General features: G+C 33.0%; 2 protein-coding genes across 3 annotated transcripts in view; one reads left to right on the top strand and one right to left on the bottom strand.

The window, feature by feature from the left end:
• LOC115881963 (leucine-rich repeats and immunoglobulin-like domains protein 1) overlaps positions 1 to 23,414 on the bottom strand; it is a 128,420-nt gene that overhangs the window by 90,983 nt on the left and 14,023 nt on the right. Inside the window, exons 2-3 of one of the 2 annotated variants that reach the window (XM_030899721.1) lie at positions 21,020 to 21,135; positions 9,635 to 9,842 (exon numbers count right to left, since the gene is read on the bottom strand). In XM_030899721.1, the coding sequence (XP_030755581.1) occupies positions 9,635 to 9,842; positions 21,020 to 21,135 (324 nt within the window). Of the gene's footprint in view, positions 1 to 9,634; positions 9,843 to 21,010; positions 21,136 to 23,414 lie in introns of both variants that reach the window. The other variant, XM_030899720.1, reaches the window with a different exon arrangement.
• LOC115881966 lies at positions 12,901 to 13,909 on the top strand. The gene is made up of 2 exons (XM_030899723.1): positions 12,901 to 13,069; positions 13,290 to 13,909. The coding sequence occupies exons 1-2, from the start codon at positions 12,971 to 12,973 to the stop codon at positions 13,662 to 13,664; spliced, it is 474 nt and encodes a 157-aa protein (XP_030755583.1). The 5' UTR covers positions 12,901 to 12,970; the 3' UTR covers positions 13,665 to 13,909.

Genomic DNA, 23,414 nt, shown 5'->3' with positions numbered 1-23,414 from the left:
GGGGTGGTGTACCCTTGTCATCTGTACATCGTTTCCAGGTGGTCTCGTTGCGGCACAACCCTTAATAAATGAGCTACAATTTTTACATCGTTTCCAGGTGGTCTCGTTGCGGCACAACCCTTAATATATGAGCTACAATTTTTTTTCTGTTAATTTTCAAGAAAAACAGCGGTTTTTTGAACTTGGCCCTTTTCCTACGGACCGGCAAATGGTTTTGAATATGGGGTGGTGTACCCTTGTCATCTGTACATCGTTTCCAGGTGGTCTCGTTGCGGCACAAACCTTAAATAAATGAGGCCTAACAATTTACTCTTCCAGGTGGTCTCGTTGCGGCACAACCCTTAATATATGAAGCTACATTTTTTTCTGTTAATTTTCCAAGAAAAACAGCGGTTTTTTGAACTGGCCCTTTTCCTACGGAACGGCAAATGATTTTGAATAGGTGTTGGTGTACCCTTGTCATCTTTACATCGTTTCCAGGTGGTCCCGTTGCGGCACAAACCTTAATAAATGAGCTACAATTTTTTTCTGTTAATTTTTTTTTTGTAAAATTACAGTTTTTTTGATTCTGGCCCTTCCCTACGGACGCGCAAATGGTTTGAATATGGGGTGGTGGTACCACTGTCATCTGTACATCGTTTCCAGTGGTCTCGTTGCGGCATAACCGCTAATAAAGACTACAATTTTTTTTCTGTTAATTTTCAAGAAAAACAGCGGGTTTTTTGATTCTGGGGCCTTTTCCCTACGGACCGGCAAATGGTTTGGAATATGGGGTGGTGTACACCAGTCATCTGTACATCGTTGCCAGGTGGTCTCGTTGCGGCACAAAAACCCTTAAATAAAGAGTAACAATTTTTTTTCTGTTATTTTCAGGGAAACGCGGGTTTTTGAACTTGGCCCTTTCCTACGGAGCGGCAAATGATTTTGAATAAGGGGTGGTAAACCCTTGTCATCTGTACATCGTTCCCAGGTGGTCTCGTTGCGGCACAACCTTTAATAAATGAGCTAAAATTTTTTTCTGTTAATTTTCAAGAAAACAGCGGTTTTTTGAACTTGGCCCTTTTCCTACGGACTGGCAAATGATTTTGAATACGGGGTGGTATACCCTTGCCAATCTGTACACTAATTTCCAAAATTTACAATAAAAAAAAAAAATTAATAATGGAAAAAAAAATGCCTACAATTTTTTTTCTGTTTAATTTTTAGGAGAATCAACGGTTTTTTGAACTTAGCCCTTTTTCCTAAGGACCGGCAAATGGTTTTAAATACGGGGTGGTGTACCTTTGTCATCTATACATCGTTTCCAGATGGCCTCGTTGTGGCACAGCTCTTAACAAGAGTTGGGCGTGCGAATTTGATTTGCGTGCTCTCGAATGTTATCTTGTTGTACTGAGTGGTTAATGTATTAGTGTGGTTATTGTTTTTGAATCTGAACTTTCCCCTAAAAGACGGCAAATGGTTTTGAGTATAGGGTAGTGTACCCTGTCAATGTAAGGGTTCTACGTTTAACCACCGTTGTCATCAACGTAAAGAACTCTGCCAATATTGAGATTTCTTCTTATTGAGATTTAATGTTGCTTTTTAATAATAATTTACACTTCTTCTTCTTCTTTATTAAATATTTTATTTTAAGAAGAACTTTTAACAATTTTAACAACTTATAGAGGTAAAAATAAAGAGCTTGTCTAAAAGTCAAGAACTTGTCAAAAATAAACGAGAGACTGTCGAAAATTAAAGAGAGTATGTTTGTTAAGGCTACATCTTGGAAGTGTTTGAGAGTGAACGAAATGAGCTTGGAGAATTCTCCTTTCTTCTCTCGTCTTTCACCTGTTTCAATCGACGAGCCGCTACTGCCTTCCTCCTAAAACAAGCATCCCTAATCAGACGCTCCAATGCAAATTTCCTAAACAGCAAGTAGTTCCTCCGGTTAATATAATGAGATTTATAACGAGGGATCGGTGATAAGTGGCGAAACAGAGAGTTAGTTAGTATTAAGGGTATGTGTGTCGTGGAGTGACTGCGAGTAGACTGGATCGCTTTGTATCGGCTAAGGATCATCGTTAATCCTCCACGTAGCACAGTAAATCCAACTAAATAATTTAATTTCTCACTCGCGTTGGGGCGAATCGTTGTGTTTGAACCTCGGTACTGTTTCGCTAGGTCATTAATGCTGACGTATACACGAAAAGATTATTCAAAAGTTTGAATAATGAAAACAGTATCACTCTAGAGCCAATGAATGCAACATCCCACTATACAGGGTTGTTCACCACATACGACACGGAGTATTGTAGCTAAACGATTAGATTTTTACAAATTGTAAGTTTTGGGTTCGTTGAAGGACTATTATAGCTACAATTTAAAAATATTTTTACAAGATACAGAGTGTCCCCAAATAAATAAAAATATCAAAAGTTGTAATTTTTTAATGGAAAACTCTGTATTATTATTGCATTTTTAGTTTCTAGATTAAAATAAAGTTAAATTTGATTAAGGTTTATTACACTTAAACCTTACCGTTTTTGAAATATTTTCAATTTTGTGAAATTGCAGTTAAAATTTTAAGGCTTTATTTCTCCAAGGGTATCAAAGTTTTTAATACTATATATATTTACAGAAGTTCATTTTTAACAAAAAAAGACGGTGCACAAGCCCGACTTACCTCGCCTTCAAAATCCATCCTGTAAAATTAATTAACAAAAATCGACGTAAAAACAAAACGTCCATGTAAACTAAGCCTCTCCGCGCAAAGCCTGGGGGCGAAAGAAAATTAATTAGGAAAAACGAATCCACGGGATTATTTTTGCGCGCAAAGCCTACTCGAGGACACGAACGGAATTTTCTACCGATGCCCCGCGACAAGGCCTCCTTTGATCCGATGCCGAGAAGAGAGAAAAAGAAGAAAAAGAAGAAAAAGAAGCACGAACTAGGGGGAAACAATTGCCGAACGGAGTCGTAACGAGAGAAGTAACAAAAGAAAACCGCGTACGCTAGAAACAAAAGACAGAGAGCGAGAAGAGAGGAAAAAATAAAAGAAAAAACTTACGTATTACGAATTTAATTTTGTTTGGAGTGGAGCTATATGTCTGTGCTGGGTGTCTATTTACCTTAGAGTGATTGAAAACGTCAACGAGGTTTCAATTTAAGTAATTCTTTATAGCTGATGTCGTTGAGAGTCTTTTTTTAGGTACAGAACTTTTAATTAAGGTTGGAGTCATTTTGATTTAATTTAAATTGTTTTTTTTTTTATGTATATTTTTTATTTACGGAGATAAATTATCTACATCTACAGAAATCTACAGTAACAGTTCTGTTGAAAGAGCTAAGGCATTTGGTAACATTTCAGTTGAATTTTTCAAACCTTGTGAATAAGAAGTACAAGGAAACAGAGAAGCATAAGCTAGGCGGAGTTTCATGCATGGTGGGCGGAAAAGTCACCATAAAAGCTCTTTAGGGTGGGATCCTTGACAGTTCTGTTTGTCGATTCATTTGACACATTTGAATTTGATTTTGAAATTGTATGTGGATTTGTCAGTCTTTACGGAGCTTATTCTATGTTATTTATTAATTTATTCTACTACTGATAGTTGTAAAAAGGTAGTAAATCTAGATGGAAATTGTGGCAGAACTATAGAATTAACAGTGACATTATGCGATTTATCGAAAAAAAGACTCTAAGATAGTTGGTTGTGTAGGGTGCGGTAGATCTCGGCAAAGATCGTGTGAAATAATGGAACAACTTTCGCTAGTAAGTGACTAATATAATATACATACGTGTAGTAAACCGATCATGTATGAAATTCACTAAATAACTAAATTATATATTTTTCTTGCAATTTTAGCTTTATTTATTATTGTCAAATGATTGATGTCAAAGAATTTAGAAATTATGTTAATTGACTTACCTGCTTCAGTTAGCGTATCGAATGTTGTGTTAATAAATACTTATTAATATTATCTTATTTTTATTAGACATTATTATTATTTTTATAACAATTTTAATAACTACCAACATTTATTCACAACGTAAAATAAAACAACAAATTATTGAGTCTACCCCACGTCTACCCTAAATCATAGATTTACATTTTTTAAATAAAATTAGAACGACACTGATAAACCGGAATTTAAGTCGGCCATATTTGAGGCCCATCGCGGTGTACCTAAGATTTTTGATATGCTCCTTCCTTAGTCTTCTTATTCAAAGGTTGATTTCAACAAATTCCGACCGCAGCGCTTCAACGGCAAAAATCTGAAATTATCAATATACAGGGTAGCGCACCTCATTCGCCTGATTCTACCAAAAGTTTGTTGTACTTCGGTTGATTCTACGAAAACGAAAAGATCTAGAAACAAAATATTTTATGGGTATATGTGGGAAGGCCATGTACATAATTTTAAATTATTTTGAAACATACAGGGTGTGTCAGAACTAAGATCCATACCAAGGTTATATTTTTTCTTATGGAACATCCGGTACTTTATGTCGTTTTTGGATTCTTGGACATAAAATAAGGCATTTTTTATAAGGATTTAATATGTTTAAAAGCTTTGGTTTTTGAGATTAAATATGCATGCTATAATAAAAAAGTTTGTCAACCCCTTGCACATTACTTTTCCGAATTAATTCTTGTGCTGACTTTCAAGCCAGAGAAATAAATTTTACTAAAAAAGTGTATTGCTTGCTTAATTGTATACAGGGGTATCAAAAATTGCGGGTCGATTTTAAATATTTATTTTACATGAAAACTTGGTTATTTCGAATACAACACTATGTATTTTTTTAAATAAGTCGAAACAGATTTAAATGCTCTTTCAAACTATATTAGGTTTTCCGATACCTATCTGACTAGATAGCCCTAATAAAGTGTAGCACCCTGTATATAGAAAATTCGTTGGAATAAAGAGTATTTTAGGGAAATCATTAATAATAAACAAACTACATATAAAATCAAAAAAGGGAAGGCTAAAAGTCGTTCCACGATAGAACTTTTGCCCTCATAAATCACGCCCACACAACGGAAGGAGCAACAACAAACAAGAAGAGAAAATAAAGAAAAAATGGCCGAAAAAAACGTTATGCAAACGATCATTACTGAAAATAATTTATGGATAATCACGTTTCCGTTTTTTGGAATGTAAACACACCCAAGAAAACACAGGAAAATAAAAAATATACTTTCTCGCTTTCTTTAAAAGTATTTAAGTCTAAGAAAAAAGTTTTCTTTTCAAACGTCACAAAAGTATTAATTTTTGCATAAAAGTACGAAAATATATTATTAAACTGACATAAAGTGTCAAATTCAACGAGCGTGACCGTAGTTTCTCGATATACAGGGTGGTCCGAACTGTATTCCGAAAACTTTGGCAGCATATTCTGCAGATAAAAATAAGTAAAAAAGTTCGTATAAATGTATGTCCTAAAATGCTTAGTTTCGGAGATACAGGGTGTAGAAGTTTCATTTTTATTCCGATTTTTTCCAAATAATTTCTGAAATAACGTCAATATTTAGATCAAAATTGGTGTCTGGTAGTTTTTTGACATGAGAAATTTGATTTTGATGTCAATATGATTCTTACTTGTAGAGGGCGCCACCTATATATTTTTTAACTGATTTGAAGAGTAATAACTTTTCGTCCGTATCTGTTTAAAACTACTGAATAAAAAATATACATTTACGACGTTTTGTACGTAAAAAAGGTCTCTTGCTAAAAATCGGCTACGATTAATGGTTCTCGAGATATTTGGAATCGAAAATATAAATAGGTACCTGTCATATGTTGACTACATAGTTATTATAGTAACCTGAAATCATAAATTTGAAATGTTTTTGTGACAAAAATTCAACAGACAAAAATTTATCATTTTAGTAAAATAACTGTCTACACAACAATTTTATTTTTTGTCAATAATGAGGTGTATTGACTATTTCCATTCTAAATATCTGGAGAACGGTTATCCGTAGCGATTTTTACCAAGACACATTTTTTACGTAAAAAATTACGGAAATGTATATTTTTTACTAAATAGTTATATACAGGTACAGACGTAAAGTTATTACTCTTCAAAACAATTAAAACACATGTAGGTGGCGCCCTCTACAAGTAGGAATCATATTGACATCAAAATCAAATTGTTCATGTCAAAAAACTCCCAGAGATCACTTTTCATCCAAATATTGCCGTTACTTCAAGAATTATTTAGAAAAAATCGAAATAAAAATTAAACTTCTACACCCTGTACCTCCGAAACGAAGCATTTTAAGACATACATTTATACGAACTTTTTAACTTATTTTTATCTGCAGAATATGCTGCCGAAGTTTCCGGAATACAGTTCGGACCACCTGTATAGTCTTTTGACGATATATTACGAAAATTGAGCATTTGATCTAAATAAAACTGCATTTCGATAAATAACTTGGAAATAATCATCTCACAATTTTTTCTGTCAAGCCTTTCTCCTTAATTTGAACATTTGACATTGGAAATTATTACTCAGGCTATTACGGAATAGTAATAATAATAACGTTAATGTAAACCTGCGATTTATGTCGCAAGAAGTAATAGAATTGAGCAAAAAAGTGCGAAAATTGTCATTTTCCTCCCATTTTCGGTTCAGATTCGGTGGAAATAAAAACCTGTTAAATTATGAGAAATGTCGAGCCTGTGGGAAATATTCGGTAGCGGAAAATGGCCGAGAATTTTCTTTATACGTGGAAAACACACGAGTTTTCCTACACATATTTGGGTCGATTTTGAAATGGAAAAACTTATTTCTAGTGAAAATTCACGCCAGACACTTCTTTGATTTATTTGCCAGGGAATAGGAGGAAAAACAATTTCGCGTCTAACTGATCGAGATTTGAATATTGCCGATGCGAAAATCGCGTGGAAATTCTGAATTTCCTCCGATAAAAATGTATATTTTCGGGAATATTTGTACCTGAAATTTTATTCCAAAGAAAAAATCTATTAAAGATTTGTAGATGTAAGTGAGTAAGTATACCATTTTATTACGAATATTTCATTATACAGGGTGGTCCAAACTGTATTCCGGAAACTTATTCTGCAGATAAAAATACGTAAAAAAGTTCGTATAAATGTATGTCCTAAAATGCTTAGTTTCGGAGATACAGGGTGTAGAAGTTTTATTTATTTCGATTTTTTTCAAATAATTTCTGAAGTAAAGTCAATATTTGGATGAAAATTGGTGTCTGGGAGTTTTTTGACATGAGAAATTTGATTTTGATGTCAATAAGACTCCTACTTGTAGGAGGTGCTACCTACATATTTATAACTGGTTTGAAGAGTCATAACTTTTCGTCCGTACCTGTATAAAACTACTGAGTCAAAAAATATACATTTACGACGTTTTTTACGTGAAAAAGGTCTCTTGGTAAAAATGGCTACGAGTAATGGTTCTCGAGATATTTGGAATCGAAAATATCAATACATGTCATGAATGACATAAATTAAACATGTTGACTACCAGGGGCGCAACTAGACATATACTTTTAGGGGGGCTTATTTCTTTTGGGGGGTCAAGGTCAAGATTGGGGGTATGTCGCAAGAAGTAAAAGAATTAAGCAAAAACTGGCTCTGTATCTCCGAAACTAAGCATTTTAAAACATACATTTATACCAACTTTTTTACTTATTTTTATCTGCAGAATATACTGCCGAAGTTTCCGGAATACAGTTCGGACCACCCTGTATAGTCTTTTGACGATATATTACGAAAATTGAGCATTTTTTGATCTAAATAAAACTGCATTTCGATATATAACGTGGAAATAATCATCTCACAATTTTTTCTGTCAAGCCTTTCTCCTTAATTTGAACATTTGACATTGGAAATTATTACTCAGGCTATTACGGAATAGTAATAATAATAACGTTAATGTAAACCTGCGATTTATATCGCAAGAAGTAATAGAATTGAGCAAAAAAAGCGCGAAAATTGCCATTTACCTCCCATTTTCGGTTCGGATTCAGTGGAAATAAAAACCTACTAAATTATGAGAAATGTCGAGCCTGTGGGAAATATTCGCCAGCGGAAAATGGCCGAGAATTTTCTTTATACGTGGAAAACACACGAGTCTTCCTACATATATTCGGGTCGATTTTGAAATGGAAAAACTTATTTCTAATGAAAATTCAGCCCAGACACTTCTTTGATTTATTTGCCAGGGAATAGGAGGAAAAACAATTTCGCCTCTAGCTGATTGAGATTTAAATATTGCCGATGCGAAAGTCGCGTGGAAATTCTGAATTTCCTCCGATAAAAATGTGTATTTTCGAGAATATTTGTACCTGAAATTTTATTCCAAAGAAAAAATCTATTGAAGATTTCTAGATGTAAGTGAGTAAGTATACCATTTTATTACGAATATTTTATTATACAGGGTGGTCCGAACTGTATTCCGGAAACTTATTCTGCAGATAAAAATACGTAAAAAAGTTCGTATAAATGTATATCCTAAAATGCTTAGTTTCGGAGATACAGGGTGTAGAAGTTTTATTTATTTCGATCTTTTTCAAATAATTTCTGAAGTAACGTCAATATTTGGATGAAAATTGGTGTCTGGAAGTTTTATGACATGAGAAATTTGATTTTGATGTCAATACGACTCCTACTTGTAGGAGGCGCTACCTACATATTTTTAACTGGTTTGACGAGTAATAACTTTTCGTCCGTACCTGTATAAAACTATTAAGTAAAAAAATATCCATTTACGACGTTTTTTACGTGAAAAAGGTCTCTTGGTAAAAATGGCTACGAGTAATGGTTCTCGAGATATTTGGAATCGAAAATATCAATACCTGTCATGAATGACATAAATTAAACATGTTGACTACCAGGGGCGCAACAAGACATATACTTTTAGGGGGGCTTATTTCTTTTGGGGGGTCAAGGTCAAGATTGGGGGTATGTCGCAAGGAGTAAAAGAATTGAGCAAAAAAAGCGCGAAAATTGCCATTTACCTCCCATTTTCGGTTCGGATTCAGTGGAAATAAAAACCTGGTAAATTATGAGAAATGTCGAGCCTGTGGGAAATATTCGCCAGCGGAAAATGGCCGAGAATTTTCTTTATACGTGGAAAACACACGAGTTTTCCTACACATATTTGGGTCGATTTTGAAATGGAAAAACTTATTTCTAGTGAAAATTCACGCCAGACACTTCTTTGATTTATTTGCCAGGGAATAGGAGGAAAAACAATTTCGCGTCTAACTGATCGAGATTTGAATATTGCCGATGCGAAAATCGCGTGGAAATTCTGAATTTCCTCCGATAAAAATGTGTATTTTCGGGAATATTTGTACCTGAAATTTTATTCCAAAGAAAAAATCTATTGAAGATTTGTAGATGTAAGTGAGTAAGTATACCATTTTATTACGAATATTTTATTATATAGGGTGGTCCAAACTGTATTATTCGGACCACCCTGTATATATAGTCATCTGATTATATTACGGAAATAGATCATCTGATCTAAATAAAAACGCATTCTAGTGCTGTTAACATGGAAAAAATCATCTCATAATTTTTTCTGTGAACTCTTTTTCTTCATAATATGACATTATTATCTATTCTAAATAACACACAATTTATTGGTACTTGTACTTACCATTGACATCCAGACATCCCTCCTGCGTTTTGACAGTGTTGGTGTTGACCTGACAAAGATAGCAACCTTTGTCCGTCTCCTTCACTTGCTTGATCCTGATTTGCCACGTGTGCAAGTTGTCATGCGTGACGGATATTCTACTGTTGTGCGTCACCACTTTGGTGCCAATGCTGAGTATGGTCTGGTCTTCAGCTCTGACCCAAGCAACCTTAAAAGAAGTTTACATATTATTAGTGATGTCGGTAGCGAATATTTCCATTCGAATTTTGCAGGAAATTTCAGAAATTTCCGAAATATTCGGTCCCAAAATCGCGAATATTCTCAAAAATCCGAATTTTGCAAGAAATTTCTTTTCAAAATTCAAGACATTGAGCAAAAATTTAACGAAAGTGTATCAAGTATGCCGATTCTTAAGTCAGAAGAAAAAGAATGCTTCTCCGCCTTACAAAATAAAGAACCTATGGCTCTTGAACCAATGCATTTTGCTGCGAATTTCTTGGACCCATGTTTCCTGGGAGAGCACCTTAACAATGAAGAACACATAGCCGCTATGGAATTTATCAACAATATCACCAACAATCATCCTCCGTTTGTCAATAATAAGCCATTTTTACAGATGTAACAAATTATTGCGCCAAATCGGGTTTATGGGCTCTCGACTACGTTTGGATGTCAGTTAAAAATGTAAACTGTCTAAGTTGGTGGCAAGCAAAGTGTAAAAATACTCAGTTGAAATCGAGGTTGAAATATTTAGCTGTTGCTCTGCTGTCTTTACCAACGTCATCTGCAGCCACTGAGAGAAGTTTCAGTACTTACAGTTTTATCCATACTAAAAAAAGGAATCGCTTAACAGCACAAAGAGCCGGTAAAATAATGTTCGTAGCTCATAACAATAAATTATTACTACAAAAACAAAAAGCGGATATGGAGCATGATATTCAACAACATGAAATTCCTCCAGAACCACTAGAACTCGTGGAGGTAGAGATCCATCCTTCAGAATCAGAACCAGATGATACATCAAATATATCTGATTTGGAAATACCCAACATACCTTATTTGTTATGGGTTAGGTTTATGACAAAAAAAAAGTAGTTTGTACCTAAAAATTACATTTTTAGGTACAAAAGACTTTAGACAACTTTAAACTCCTTTTCAAAAAAGTCTCTATATGTCCTGAGACGATGCATAACAGGGTATATATCTAATACAAGGCTAATACGTGTAATAAAAGCTCTTATAAAATTATATATCATTTTAATGCACAGCAATAAAAAAGGAACTTGCCTTATTACCGAAACATTTTGTTTATTAATGTTTCTTTTGTAATTTTAATTAAATTTAAAAAGCAGATATTTAAATTCCATCCTAATGGAAATTCCTTTTTCCGGAAGGCTTCTTCCCAGAGAGAAATAAAGATGCCGAAGCATGTATATCTCTCCCAGGAAAATTAATATTGCTATTTCAGTGGCGTTTTTGCATCGAGAAATGGGCTATGCGAGTTTCGAGAAAAATTTTATTACTAACCCTTGAAAAAGTATACAAAAATAAAATAAGACAATAATAATACAGGGTTTTCCTTAAAGGCATGCTAATATTTAAGAGGGTGATTCTTGTGCCTATTCTAAGAGACAAAACTTGATAAATGTATGTCCTAAATATCTTAACTTTTGAGACACGATGTGGATTTTTTTAGAATAACTCTGGTGTTATTACAGAGACTTGAGACCTGAGCTGACTCCGAATTACAGAGACTTGAGACCCTCTGACTATAATTCAGTTTTAATATATTCTTTTCATGATAATAATGTTATTTAATGATGAATTTATACCCCACAACTGAAGAATCCTACTTCTTCAGCTAATGGTACACGGCTGATGGACACATTCCATCCAGTTCAAAAGGACCCAGTCCAGGAAAGTTTTCTCGTTATAATTCGGTTTTAATATATTCTTTTCATGATAATAATGTTATTTAATAATGAATTTATTCCCCACAACCAAAGAATCATACTTCTTCAGCTAATGGTAAACTGCTGATGGAATTCTACTAATGGACACATTCCATCCAGTTCGAAAGGACCCACTCCAGGAAAGTTTTATCGTTATAATTAGGGTTTAGTATATTCTTTTCATGACAATAATGTTATTTAATAATGAATTTATACCCCAGAATCGAAGAATCCTACTTCTTCAGCTAATGGTAAACTGCTGATGGACACATTCCATCCAGTTCGAAAGGACCCACTCCAGGAAAGTTTTATCCTTATAATTAGGGTTTAGTATATTCTTTTCATGATAATAATGTTATTTAATAATGAATTTATACCCCACAACCGAAGAATCCTACTTCTTCAGCTAATGGTAAACTGCTGATGGACACATTCCATCCAGTTCGAAAGGACCCACTCCAGGAAAGTTTTATCGTTATAATTAGGGTTTAGTATATTCTTTTCATGATAATAAAGTTATTTAATAATGAATTTATACCCCACAACCGAAGAATCCTACTTCTTCAGCTAATGGTAAACTGCTGATGGACACATGCCATCCAGTTCAAAAGGACCTAGTCCAGGAGAGTTTTCTCGCTATAATTTGGTTTTAATATATTCTTTTCATGATAATAATGTTATTTAATAATGAATTTATACCCCACAACCGAAGAATCCTACTTCTTCAGCTAATGGTAAACGGCTGATGGACACATTCCATCCAGTTCAAAAGGACCTAGTCCAGGAAAGTTTTCTTGTTATAATTTGGTTTTAATATATTCTTTTCATGATAATAATGTTATTTAATATTGAATTTATACCCCACAACCGAAGAATCCTACTTCTTCAGCTAATGGTAAACTGCTGATGGACACATGCCATCCAGTTCAAAAGGACCTAGTCCAGGAGAGTTTTCTCGTTATAATTTGGTTTTAATATATTCTTTTCATGATAATAATGTTATTTAATAATGAATTGGACCCCGTTATGCAATAAGGAACCAACCGTCAATTTTTGAAAAACCGAGATATTACCACTATACTAATTGGAATATGTTACTTTACCAATTTGCAATAGAGATCCAAATATTTATGATGATATAGCCATCTACGGGCCAATAAAGCCAATTTGCAAAATTAAAAATAATGAAATAAAAGTTTTCTATAAAGATCCAAACCCATCTGGATCCTTTTTACAGGAATCTGTATTCTATTCGTTGCGCAGGTCTGAACCAGAGTTATTTGGGTCTCTTTGCGAATTTAACCAAAGTGTCTTTATTCAAACGGCGAATGTTGTAACGGGTATTATTGTTTAGTGTTTTTAGCCGGTGTTTATTTACTGCAACATGTTTAAACAAAATATAGTTTCTCAGAGAGTTCAAAAGATATTAAATAATACAAAACTATTGTCACAGTCACCTTTAGCTGAAATAGATCAAAATCAGGTAAGTTTTACGTTTATTTGAATGTTTCTAACCTTAAAGTTTAATTTTTACTAAAGTGAAATAACTTGTTTTTACAATCATATCCGTTTAACAATTTATAATGATTGTTTTAAAAAACCTATAGAACAAACAATATTATGTACAATGATTTTGATTCCTATTGTGATTTTTTTTAATATGTAGGTATGTAATTGGTTCCTTATTGCAAATTTATTTTCAGAATAGCATTTTAAAATTAAATAACTTGTTTGTGGCACCAAATAATATGGAGTTGGTTCCGTCAACTAGTAGACTTTCATATGTAGAAGAGAAGCAAAGAGATAAAGGGGAGAACTATACAAACTATAGTGAACCAATAGCAGACATACAATTAGGGCAAAAAAACTATATTATAGTTGCCGAAAAAAACTCTGATGACTTTATAAAGATTGATACTTACCAGGCTAATCCTAATGAAGAATGTAATCTGGGTATCAACCAGAGTCTACCAGTGGCAGAAGTTTTGGTCTATCCAGAATTTTCACGTACTCACACAAACCAGGTAGGTTTACTATTCCCAAACTCCTTATTTAATCTCAGTTTTTTTTTTAAATGAAAATGTAATTCCTTATTGTAGAAAGAAGATTTCTTTGAGCCCCCAACTGACATGGAGGCACTTCCTTCAACTAGTACTCCCTTATGTTTAGAAGAGGAACGAGATGTTGAAGGGAAGAATGGTATCAACTATAATGAGCCAAGAGCAGAACTAAGGAAAATGGATAGATGTAATAGAGACTTTGAGGAAGACTCTGATGACTCCATAAGGGATCAAACTTACCAGCCTGATTCCAACGCAGAATCGTCAGAAAAAATGCAGACAGCGAGCCAGAAAATGAGCCTGTTTTTAAAAAGCGAGGGACGTCCTGGAAGGGAAGGAAAAGAAAGTTTCCAGAACAGGATAGACATTTAAGAAAAGTATATACCAATAGTAATAAGCGACATTATACGGCAAAAGGAAACCTTGTACAACCCAAAGAGTTTATTGAATTTAAATGCAAATGTCTTGCGAATTGTCATGAAAAAATTTCGCTAGAGGAGCAGCGGAATTTTTTTCAACAATATTGGAATTTAGCAGACTACAACGTGCAAACCACTTTTCTTTCTACATATAAGGGAATCATCTGTAAAGAAAAAACTTGTGACTGCAAAAATCCTCAAATGCGAAACTTTTCCAGACAATATTTTATTAACAAAACGGAAGTTTGTAGGGATATGTTTATCAACGTTTTACGTGTATCTACCAAACGCATAAATACGGCGCTTTGCAAAGTCAGAAAGTTAGAAATACCAGATCGGCGAGGTCTAAGTAGTGGTGGACATAACAAAATGTCAGCTGATCAAGAAAGTGCTGTAATTACACATATCAACCAATTTCCACGCTATAAATCTCACTATTGCAGATCTACAAAAGGAAATCAAGAGTTTTGCAAGAAGGGACAACATTGACAATAATGTATAAACTTTATAAAATTGCAAAATTTAAAACCAGTAAGTTTTCATCCTACAAAAGATATTTCTAACGAAGTTTAATTTAAGACAAAAAAGCCCAAAAAAGACACATGCAATAAGTGTGACACTTTTAGTGCAAAAATAAAAGGTTTAACAAATGAAGAGGAAAAAATAAAAGTTCAAAGTGAGCACGATCTTCATTTGCAAGAAGCAGAAACAACAAGAAAAGAAATGAATTTAGATCTTGAGATTGCAGAAAATAATGAAAATACGGAGACTGTAACATTCGACATGCAAAAGACGCTTCCTCTTCCTCGACTAAGTACAAATATTTTGTTTTACAAAAGGCAGCTATGGTTGTACAATTGCGGCATTTATGCTGGAAAGCAAAAAATCCACGTTTAACATTTGGATCGAAGGGGAAGCTGGCAGAGGAGCCCAGGAGGTAGGCTCCTGTTTAAGAAAATATATCGCCATGAATAACATATCGGAGAGTGTTGAAAATTTAATTTTTGGAGCGATTCGTGCGGGGGCAGAACCGCAACATTAAAATGGTGCTTATGATGAAATGTATTCTAGAGGAGACTTTGCATTTAAAAGTATTAGAATAAGGTTCCTGGTCTCTGGTCACAGTTTCCTCCCAAATGATAGTGACTTTGGGGATGTTGAATGTGCAATTAAAAACAAAATAAGATTTTTTCTCTCCGCAGGATTATATTAACATCATGCGAACATGTAGGGGAAACGCCGTATCAATATAAACAGAATGGTAAAAGACGATTTTGTAAGTACGAAAAAAATTAGAAAAGGCCATCGTAAATAGAAAAAAAAACTTGTGAGGCAGAGAAAATAAATTGGCTACATATTAAGGAAATTAAAATTTTAAAAGAGAAAAAAACAGCATTTTTATCAGGGCAGGCTACAATGATGAAAGCGAATATAAGGAAATTAATATTAAAAAGGAAAGGGCCCCAATGTTAACCTTTCTACACTTTTAGAACCTCTTTGGCCAAATGGAAAAGAAGTGGCTGAAGCGAAACTAAAGACATAAAAAGTTATTTACATCTAATTCCCGAAGAGGGACCACCCTTTATATAAAACCTTATCGGAAATCCAAATATTGTGGAGGACATAGATGGCTATAACATGGACTTAGACTTTGATCTAGAGGAATATTAATTAAAATCCAAAGATAATAATTTTGTTTCTTGTGTTTTTCTTTTTGTTTTGTTTTTTTGTTGTTTTTTTTTATAAGAATGTTTATTTTTTAAATAAAATGCTAATTTGGGTCTAGCATTAAATTCTCAGAGTTTTATTTTTATTAAGCAAAAGGGAACCACGTGTTTTTTCTCATACTTAGAATATATTTAAAAATATTTTTTGTTTTAAAATCCTTGGTTTAGGCCAGTATAATTAAAGCGTGTTGCATTTGTTCAATTAAAATGTGCTTTATTTCTAATTAAATACAAGACACCGTCTGAAACGTTTTTCTTGATTTTCTCAAAACAGTAAAGAAGTCGGTTGGTTCCTTATTGCATAACGGGGTCCAATTTATACCCCACAACCGAAGAATCCTACTTCTTCAGCTAATGGTAAACGGCTGATGGACACATTCCATCCAGTTCAAAAGGACCTAGTCCAGGAAAGTTTTCTCGTTATAATTTGGTTTTAATATATTCTTTTCATGATAATAATGTTATTTAATAATGAATTTATTCCCCACAACCAAAGAATCATACTTCTTCAGCTAATGGTAAACTGCTGATGGACACATTCCATCCTGTTCGAAAGGACCCACTCCAGGAAAGTTTTATCGTTATAATTAGGGTTTAGTATATTCTTTTCATGATAATAATGTTATTTAATAATGAATTTATACCCCACAACCGAAGAATCCTACTTCTTCAGCTAATAGTAAACTGCTGATGGACACATTCCATCCAGTTCGAAAGGACTCACTCCAGGAAAGTTTTATCGTTATAATTAGGGTTTAGTATATTCTTTTCATGATAATAATGTTATTTAATAATGAATTTATACCCCACAACCGAAGAATCCTACTTCTTCAGCTAATGGTAAACTGCTGATGGACACATGCCATCCAGTTCAAAAGGACCTAGTCCAGGAGAGTTTTCTCGTTATAATTTGGTTTTAATATATTCTTTTCATGATAATAATGTTATTTAATAATGAATTTATACCCCACAACCGAAGAATCCTACTTCTTCAGCTAATGGTAAACGGCTGATGGACACATTCCATCCAGTTCAAAAGGACCCAGTCCAGGAAAGTTTTCTCGTTATAATTCGGTTTTAATATATTCTTTTCATGATAATAATGTTATTTAATAATGAATTTATTCCCCACAACCAAAGAATCATACTTCTTCAGCTAATGGTAAACTGCTGATGGACACATTCCATCCAGTTCGAAAGGACCCACTCCAGGAAAGTTTTATCGTTATAATTAGGGTTTAGTATATTCTTTTCATGATAATAATGTTATTTAATAATGAATTTATACCCCACAACCGAAGAATCCTACTTCTTCAGCTAATGGTAAACGGCTGATGGACACATTCCATCCAGTTCAAAAGGACCTAGTCCAGGAAAGTTTTCTCGTTATAATTTGGTTTTAATATATTCTTTTCATGATAATAATGTTATTTAATAATGAATTTATTCCCCACAACCAAAGAATCATACTTCTTCAGCTAATGGTAAATTGCTGATGGCCACATTCCATCCTGTTCGAAAGGACCCACTCCAGGAAAGTTTTATCGTTATAATTAGGGTTTAGTATATTCTTTTCATGATAATAATGTTATTTAATAATGAATTTATACCCCACAACCGAAGAATCCTACTTCTTCAGCTAATGGTAAACTGCTGATGGACACATTCCATCCAGTTCAAAAGGACCCAGTCCAGGAAAGTTTTCTCGTTTAATTCGGCTTTAATATATTCTTTTCATAATAATAATGTTATTTAATAATGAATTTATTCCCCACAACCGAAGAATTATACTTCTTCAGCTAATGGTAAACTGCTGATGGACACATTCCATCCAGTTCGAAAAAATCCAGTCCAGGAAAGTTTTCTCGTTATAATTCGGTTTTAATATATTCTTTTCATGATACTACAATACGGATATATATTTAATTTCCTTCTTCATTTGTATAAAAATACCTAAGTTTTACATAAAACGTTAAATGCCGAACGCTTATTTTGCTACCAGTGAAATGGACTCAACACTAGTTAAATAATGAGGAAACATTGACTTTACCTTGAATAACATTCTTTGTCACAATGACCACAACTTACAAACCAAAGTAACATCAATGCGTCTCAAATGCTAGTCTAAAAGATATGGCTATTACCTAACACCTATCATCTCTGTTCTTTGTCTGATTTCCCTCTCCCTAATTTGTGAATAAATATTTTAAAAATCAATAATTATATATGTATACGGAGTGTCTTAAAACTGAACCTTTTGGATCTAAAGAAAAATATGTTTCTCATCTCACTGTATGTATTTTTTAATTTGTCTTGCAAACTCAAAACGTGTCACATTGCAAGTGACAGCACCCCGCTCAATAATAACACGGTGAAAAAGTATGAAATCCACTTCACTACCTACACGTACTCAATTCAGTCAGGGTCGTAGGTGATAAATGATTTCGTCCCGAACACCAAACATGAAACGTAAAGAAGAAAAAACCCTTTTGGCCCTGTCTAAGGGTAAAAAGGGCAAGCTCCCGCCCTTGTGCTTTACCCCCAGACACATTAACAGTTTTTTGTTGGGACGGCTTAATGGAAGAGGCAGGCAAATAAGTAAGGTCTCTTTTTGTCCATAACAACGCGAGGGGTAATAATAATAAGGGCTTAGAGGGTTAAGATTCCACCTTAAGTAAGATTGCTGTTGCGTAGGTGTATGAATGAGAAAAAAGGGTTTATTTGCTCGTATGCGGAGGATGTAGGAGATTAGTTTTGAAAAGTATTATAGTTGGATGTTTTTGCAATTTAAGCGACCTATAGTTCATACCAAATAAACTTTTAGTCACGAGATTAACAGTGTTGCCCACTTTTATATTTTTTCTTTTAATCACTCTTAATCACTCAATTAATTCTCTGTCACTTTTTAGGATGTTTCTCATATTATTTTATTTGACATTACTCTACTGCAATACGTTATTATCTAGATTATTATTATCGTTATTATCACTAGATTCTTAATCTAAAAATGTTTTTTGTCCTGACATGTCATGCTTTACATTTTATTTTTTAGTTTCAAATCGGTGAGTTTTATCAAAAAAACACAAGAGATAAAATAGTTTCTAAACAGTCTAAGCTATCCAAATTAATTTTTTTGCATGTGTTTGATAAGATTTTTTTTTAAATTTCGTTAACAAGAATGATAGGGGTAAGTAGTTTATTTCAATTGATTCCCCTTCCACTCATTTTAAAAAAGTGAAAAAATTACCAGAAAGTGTGTTTTTATAACAGTAATGCTTCTATAAAATTTCATTAGTCTATCGCTTTTCGTTTTCAAGATAAAAAATAAAAACATTATTTTTCGCCATCTTTGTACCGCGATATCTCCCTAATGGTTGACTTTTGACCCAACGTTTATAAAGCAAACTACCCTTTATTTTGAACAAGGAATCACCCCCTGAATTTTTTCGCATTTGTTTTGAAACACCCTGTATATAGTTATAGTATAAAAGCTCAAAATGTAGTTTCGATGATTTAAATCAAAGGTCTCTATCATTATACATATTTGCCAAGGAGTTATTGCAAGTCTGTGTAATTATATACCACTAAACTTGCCCAGTGGTTTTAACCCATGGTACAAAGAATACAAGGTATGATCGATAGCGGATCCAATTTCGTTCAGTTCGCGCATACCACCTGTGACGTCACTATGAAAATAATGAATAAATAAAAAATAAAGAAAGTTGACAGGATATCTGCATTTTTTGGGGTTATGGTTAAAAATTGTTTATTTTTAAGACTTTTTAGTTCCTTTAATTTAATAATTACTAAAATCAGCAGTTCTAAAAATATATTTAAAAATAATAATTACCTATTAACATGGATTTGGTCGATAATAGGTAAGAATACTAAATTTATTTCTATATTCGGTATAAAATTGTTTATTAGGTTTTTAGTTTGCGATGTTTATGGTAAATAATTTTCATGTTCATTGCCTCTGAATTCACATGAGGACAGAGATGAGGATATCTATGGAAAAGTAACCACAAGAGGAATTGTTACATCATTTAAAAAATGTTGGGAAGTTTATTGTTTCCCATCGAAAAGTAGAAAATGCCAATGCAGATGAACGTATTGTAATTAGTGGAAGTAATTCCAAGGGTGAAGTTTATTATAATTAGTGACCTGTGCTTCTTTTTATATGTAGATGTTTCTGGTTTTGAGAATAAATTGGTTGAACGACACCCAAAATTTAGAGGAAGTATTTGCATACCCAGAATATGCCCATCGAGGATTATATTATAGCTCAAATTTCCTTTAATGGTAGACAATTATTCAATGCAAATTAGCTTTTTAAGTGACTGAAATATTAAATAGTTTACAATATGGTATATCACTAAAAATATATTACTTTTAGGTACAATTAGGGCCCGATACATTTCAAAAAGTAGATTATTTTATATTAAATGAGGTATTGTACCAACAATCAATTTATATTAATAACGGAGATTAAAAAATAACAGAATAAATAGTTCTTTTTTTATACTACAAAAAAAACTATAGAATACAACAGTATTTAAAAAAATAAATAAAAAGTTATGTCCCGGCCGAGATTCGAACTCCGGTCTCTCGCTTTCTACCCGACTCCTTACGCACTGCTCCACAGTAACTTGCTTAGCGATAATTCAATGACGGTATATAAACAAAAAAACAGGTTTATAACAATATCTTGACGATTTGAACTGGCGCGCGGAGCGTGCTGACCAATAGCGCCTGTTATCACCTGTGACGTAGCGACCAACCTGCGCAATATCATACCTTGTATTCTTTGTACCATGGTTTTAACCTAAGTAAATTGGTTTAGGCCAAGGAAGTGAGAATGACAATAAGACAGTTTCAGTGTTTGAACTGGATATTTTGGGCTAAATTTACGTCTACCTTTGACTTTTGATGTTTGTCTCTTAAAGGGGGTTTGCATTCTCAGTTAATTTGCACAAATTAGCTTGTGTAAACCACCCTTTACCAAAAAAATCGTAAAGTTTAAATAAAAATCCATACTTTCTGTAGTGCAAAAGTTTTGTGCTATCTGACAGTTTGATTGATTTTACATATGTGTGTCATTTGTTGTATGAGACCTAACTTTTAATGATTAATATTTTGTTAGTTTTGTCTAAGAACATGCGATAAAACTATGACTAGATAAGTGCTAATAGTTGTTAATAAATAAAGTTGTTATTACCTGATTTACCTTGTATCTTCCAGTGATGTTAACTATACAACTAAAAATAGCTTCTCTACCTGCTGTTATGGTGATGTTTCCGATTGATATTGTGGCATTGGGTTTGTTGGGAATCATCCAGTCAACTGAAACAAATGTATATATTTTAGAGTAAAGAAATAAAATCAGAGAAACAGAAATGCTTTTGAAGCTAGCATATATTATAACATTTGTAAGAGATTTTTCAAATAATAATGTTGTTTAGTTTGGAGGAAAATGAGTATTTTATAGCAACAATTGATCTCTACTACGATTTCTTATTGAATAATGAATATTTTTCGTATTCTTACCTACTCAGATTTTATGGACTGACTGGTATTAAATCATCTTATGATCTTCTTAATTTTTAATACAGATCAAAATATAATATCTATTTATATCAGCTTAATATCGCTACCGCTATTTTTCAAAATTAATAGGAAAGTATGTCTTTGGAAAATATAAATAAAACAAAATCCCGATTTTAATTTTCATTGTTACCGCCAGCGATATGCGCAGACGCGAGCAAAAGATAAACAAACCTGAATCTGTCTTCTTTGTCACTCTTATAAAAAAAGAAAGCTGTATTCTAACCTCAAATTTGGTCAAAAAATAAATATTTTTTTAATGAAGTGATCTCAAACGTTTAGCCGAGTATCCTTATTTAAAACGTTTATTGAAACTAAAAAACATTAGGTACGAGGTTTGTGTGATGTAACGCTGTTTCGAGTAGTACAAATTTAGTGAGAAACAACCCGAACTGGGCATCGCGTTGTGTTGTGACAATTTCAAATGTTAATAAAATTGCCGAAAAATGGTAACGCGTAAAGGAGAGCGTAATTACGTGGTTGTTGGGTGCAATAACGTTAAATAATTCAACTTTCCCGGATATTCAACTCTCCCGAAACAACATTTGGTATACCCAACATTTTATAGCTTCACAGTTTCTTACACCGATTTGATCAAAAGTTGTCAAAAGCAAAAATGGATTCAAGCAGTTCGACGAAACAAGTGAGTAAACAAAGTGCCCCTTATATTAGCAAAAAATTAAATAGGATAAATAGAAGATAAAATATAATTTGCAATATTAATGGGCATCAACTAGTGCTTAATTTTTTTTTGAACATCTTTTAAAATTTATGAAGTTGAACTTTATGGTTGAACTCATCTAAAAAGTTTTATTAGCTTTAATAATAAATTATAATACATACCTACAAGTTAGACCTTCTGAATATATAAAACTATTTATTTTGTATTTTTGTAGGTACTTAGAATTTTCATAAATTATACTTCATAACACTTTTGGAATATTTATAATATAAATATTCCAATTATATGTGTAATTAATTATTTAATAAGTATAACAATTTTTTCGTGTCTTCCCTATTTGTTTAGTCCGTGTATTTGTTTACAGTATTCTCCGATGGTGGCAGCACCAGCGGATAATGGCACCAAGCCGATAACATCTTGACTGTGATCTTGATATTCAGAAAAAGTTAAAAAAAATACATATTATCTTTTTAGCTGGTATTATGAATAATTGATATCTAAAAATTCAAAGCGATGCTTCGAATCACAGATTTTTTTTTGCTTTTAAGGATAAGAGCCAGAATACACGTAGGTACTAAACACATTAAAAAAAGTCCATATTTATTATTGTAGTGCAAAAAACTAATTATTTTGGTGTTGAAGACATAACCATTACCAGATATATGGTCACTCTCGGTTTCGCATAAAAAATAGAAATTTTAAAAATTACACGTGCAAGTGATTTAACCTAAAAGTGCCCATACATTTTTACTTATCGTGATTTTTGTGTGTGTTTTTAAGACTCTAACAATTCATCAATAAAGCTTAAGTGAGTGTGTTATTGGTGCTATGCCTCATCTTTGTTGTGTTCCTGGTGGAAAGGATAGTTACTTCAAGGATAGTTATTATACTATATATGCCTAGAGTTTAATTTAGAGCATTTTTAAAATATAGAGGACGAGTTCTAATTTGCGTCTAATTATTTTGTTGTGAGTACAGTTAAAAAATTTACCCTTATATGCTCAAATGATGCCATGAATGAAAATTGGACGATTTTGATTATTACAGTCAGAGACAGTCGCTGACAAACCACAGAAAATCCAGCTTGCCCGTAATTTTTTTTTTCAAATGACGTAATTATTATTGGATCTATAAAAGAAATAAAATATCTAGGAGAAAATCATGAAAGATGAGGGATAAACAACCCATAGTTTTTTTGAAGATATTTGTGAATTCTCCATTGAATACCGGTTATAATAAGACTGGGTGTTTCATTGATAAAATATAATGTATGTTAAGCTTAACTTTTATAAAAGTGAGTAATGTTCAATGATTATATTATTGTCTCATACACTGT

The sequence above is a fragment of the Sitophilus oryzae genome, unplaced genomic scaffold (genome assembly GCF_002938485.1).
Source record: "Sitophilus oryzae breed Bouriz unplaced genomic scaffold, Soryzae_2.0 scaffold_1745_pilon_pilon, whole genome shotgun sequence".
Lineage (NCBI taxonomy): Eukaryota > Metazoa > Arthropoda > Insecta > Coleoptera > Curculionidae > Sitophilus > Sitophilus oryzae.
The sequence above is the reverse complement of the archived record's forward strand: the minus strand, read 5'-3'. Positions and strand labels throughout refer to the sequence as shown.

Excerpts from the sequence above, each read along its gene's own strand:
- LOC115881966 (XM_030899723.1), top strand. The coding sequence starts at position 12,971 with ATGTTTAAACAAAATATAGTTTCTCAGAGAGTTCAAAAGATATTAAAT. Across the intron at positions 13,070-13,289 it reads CTGAAATAGATCAAAATCAG|AATAGCATTTTAAAATTAAA; the intron begins GTAAGTTTTACG and ends ATTTATTTTCAG.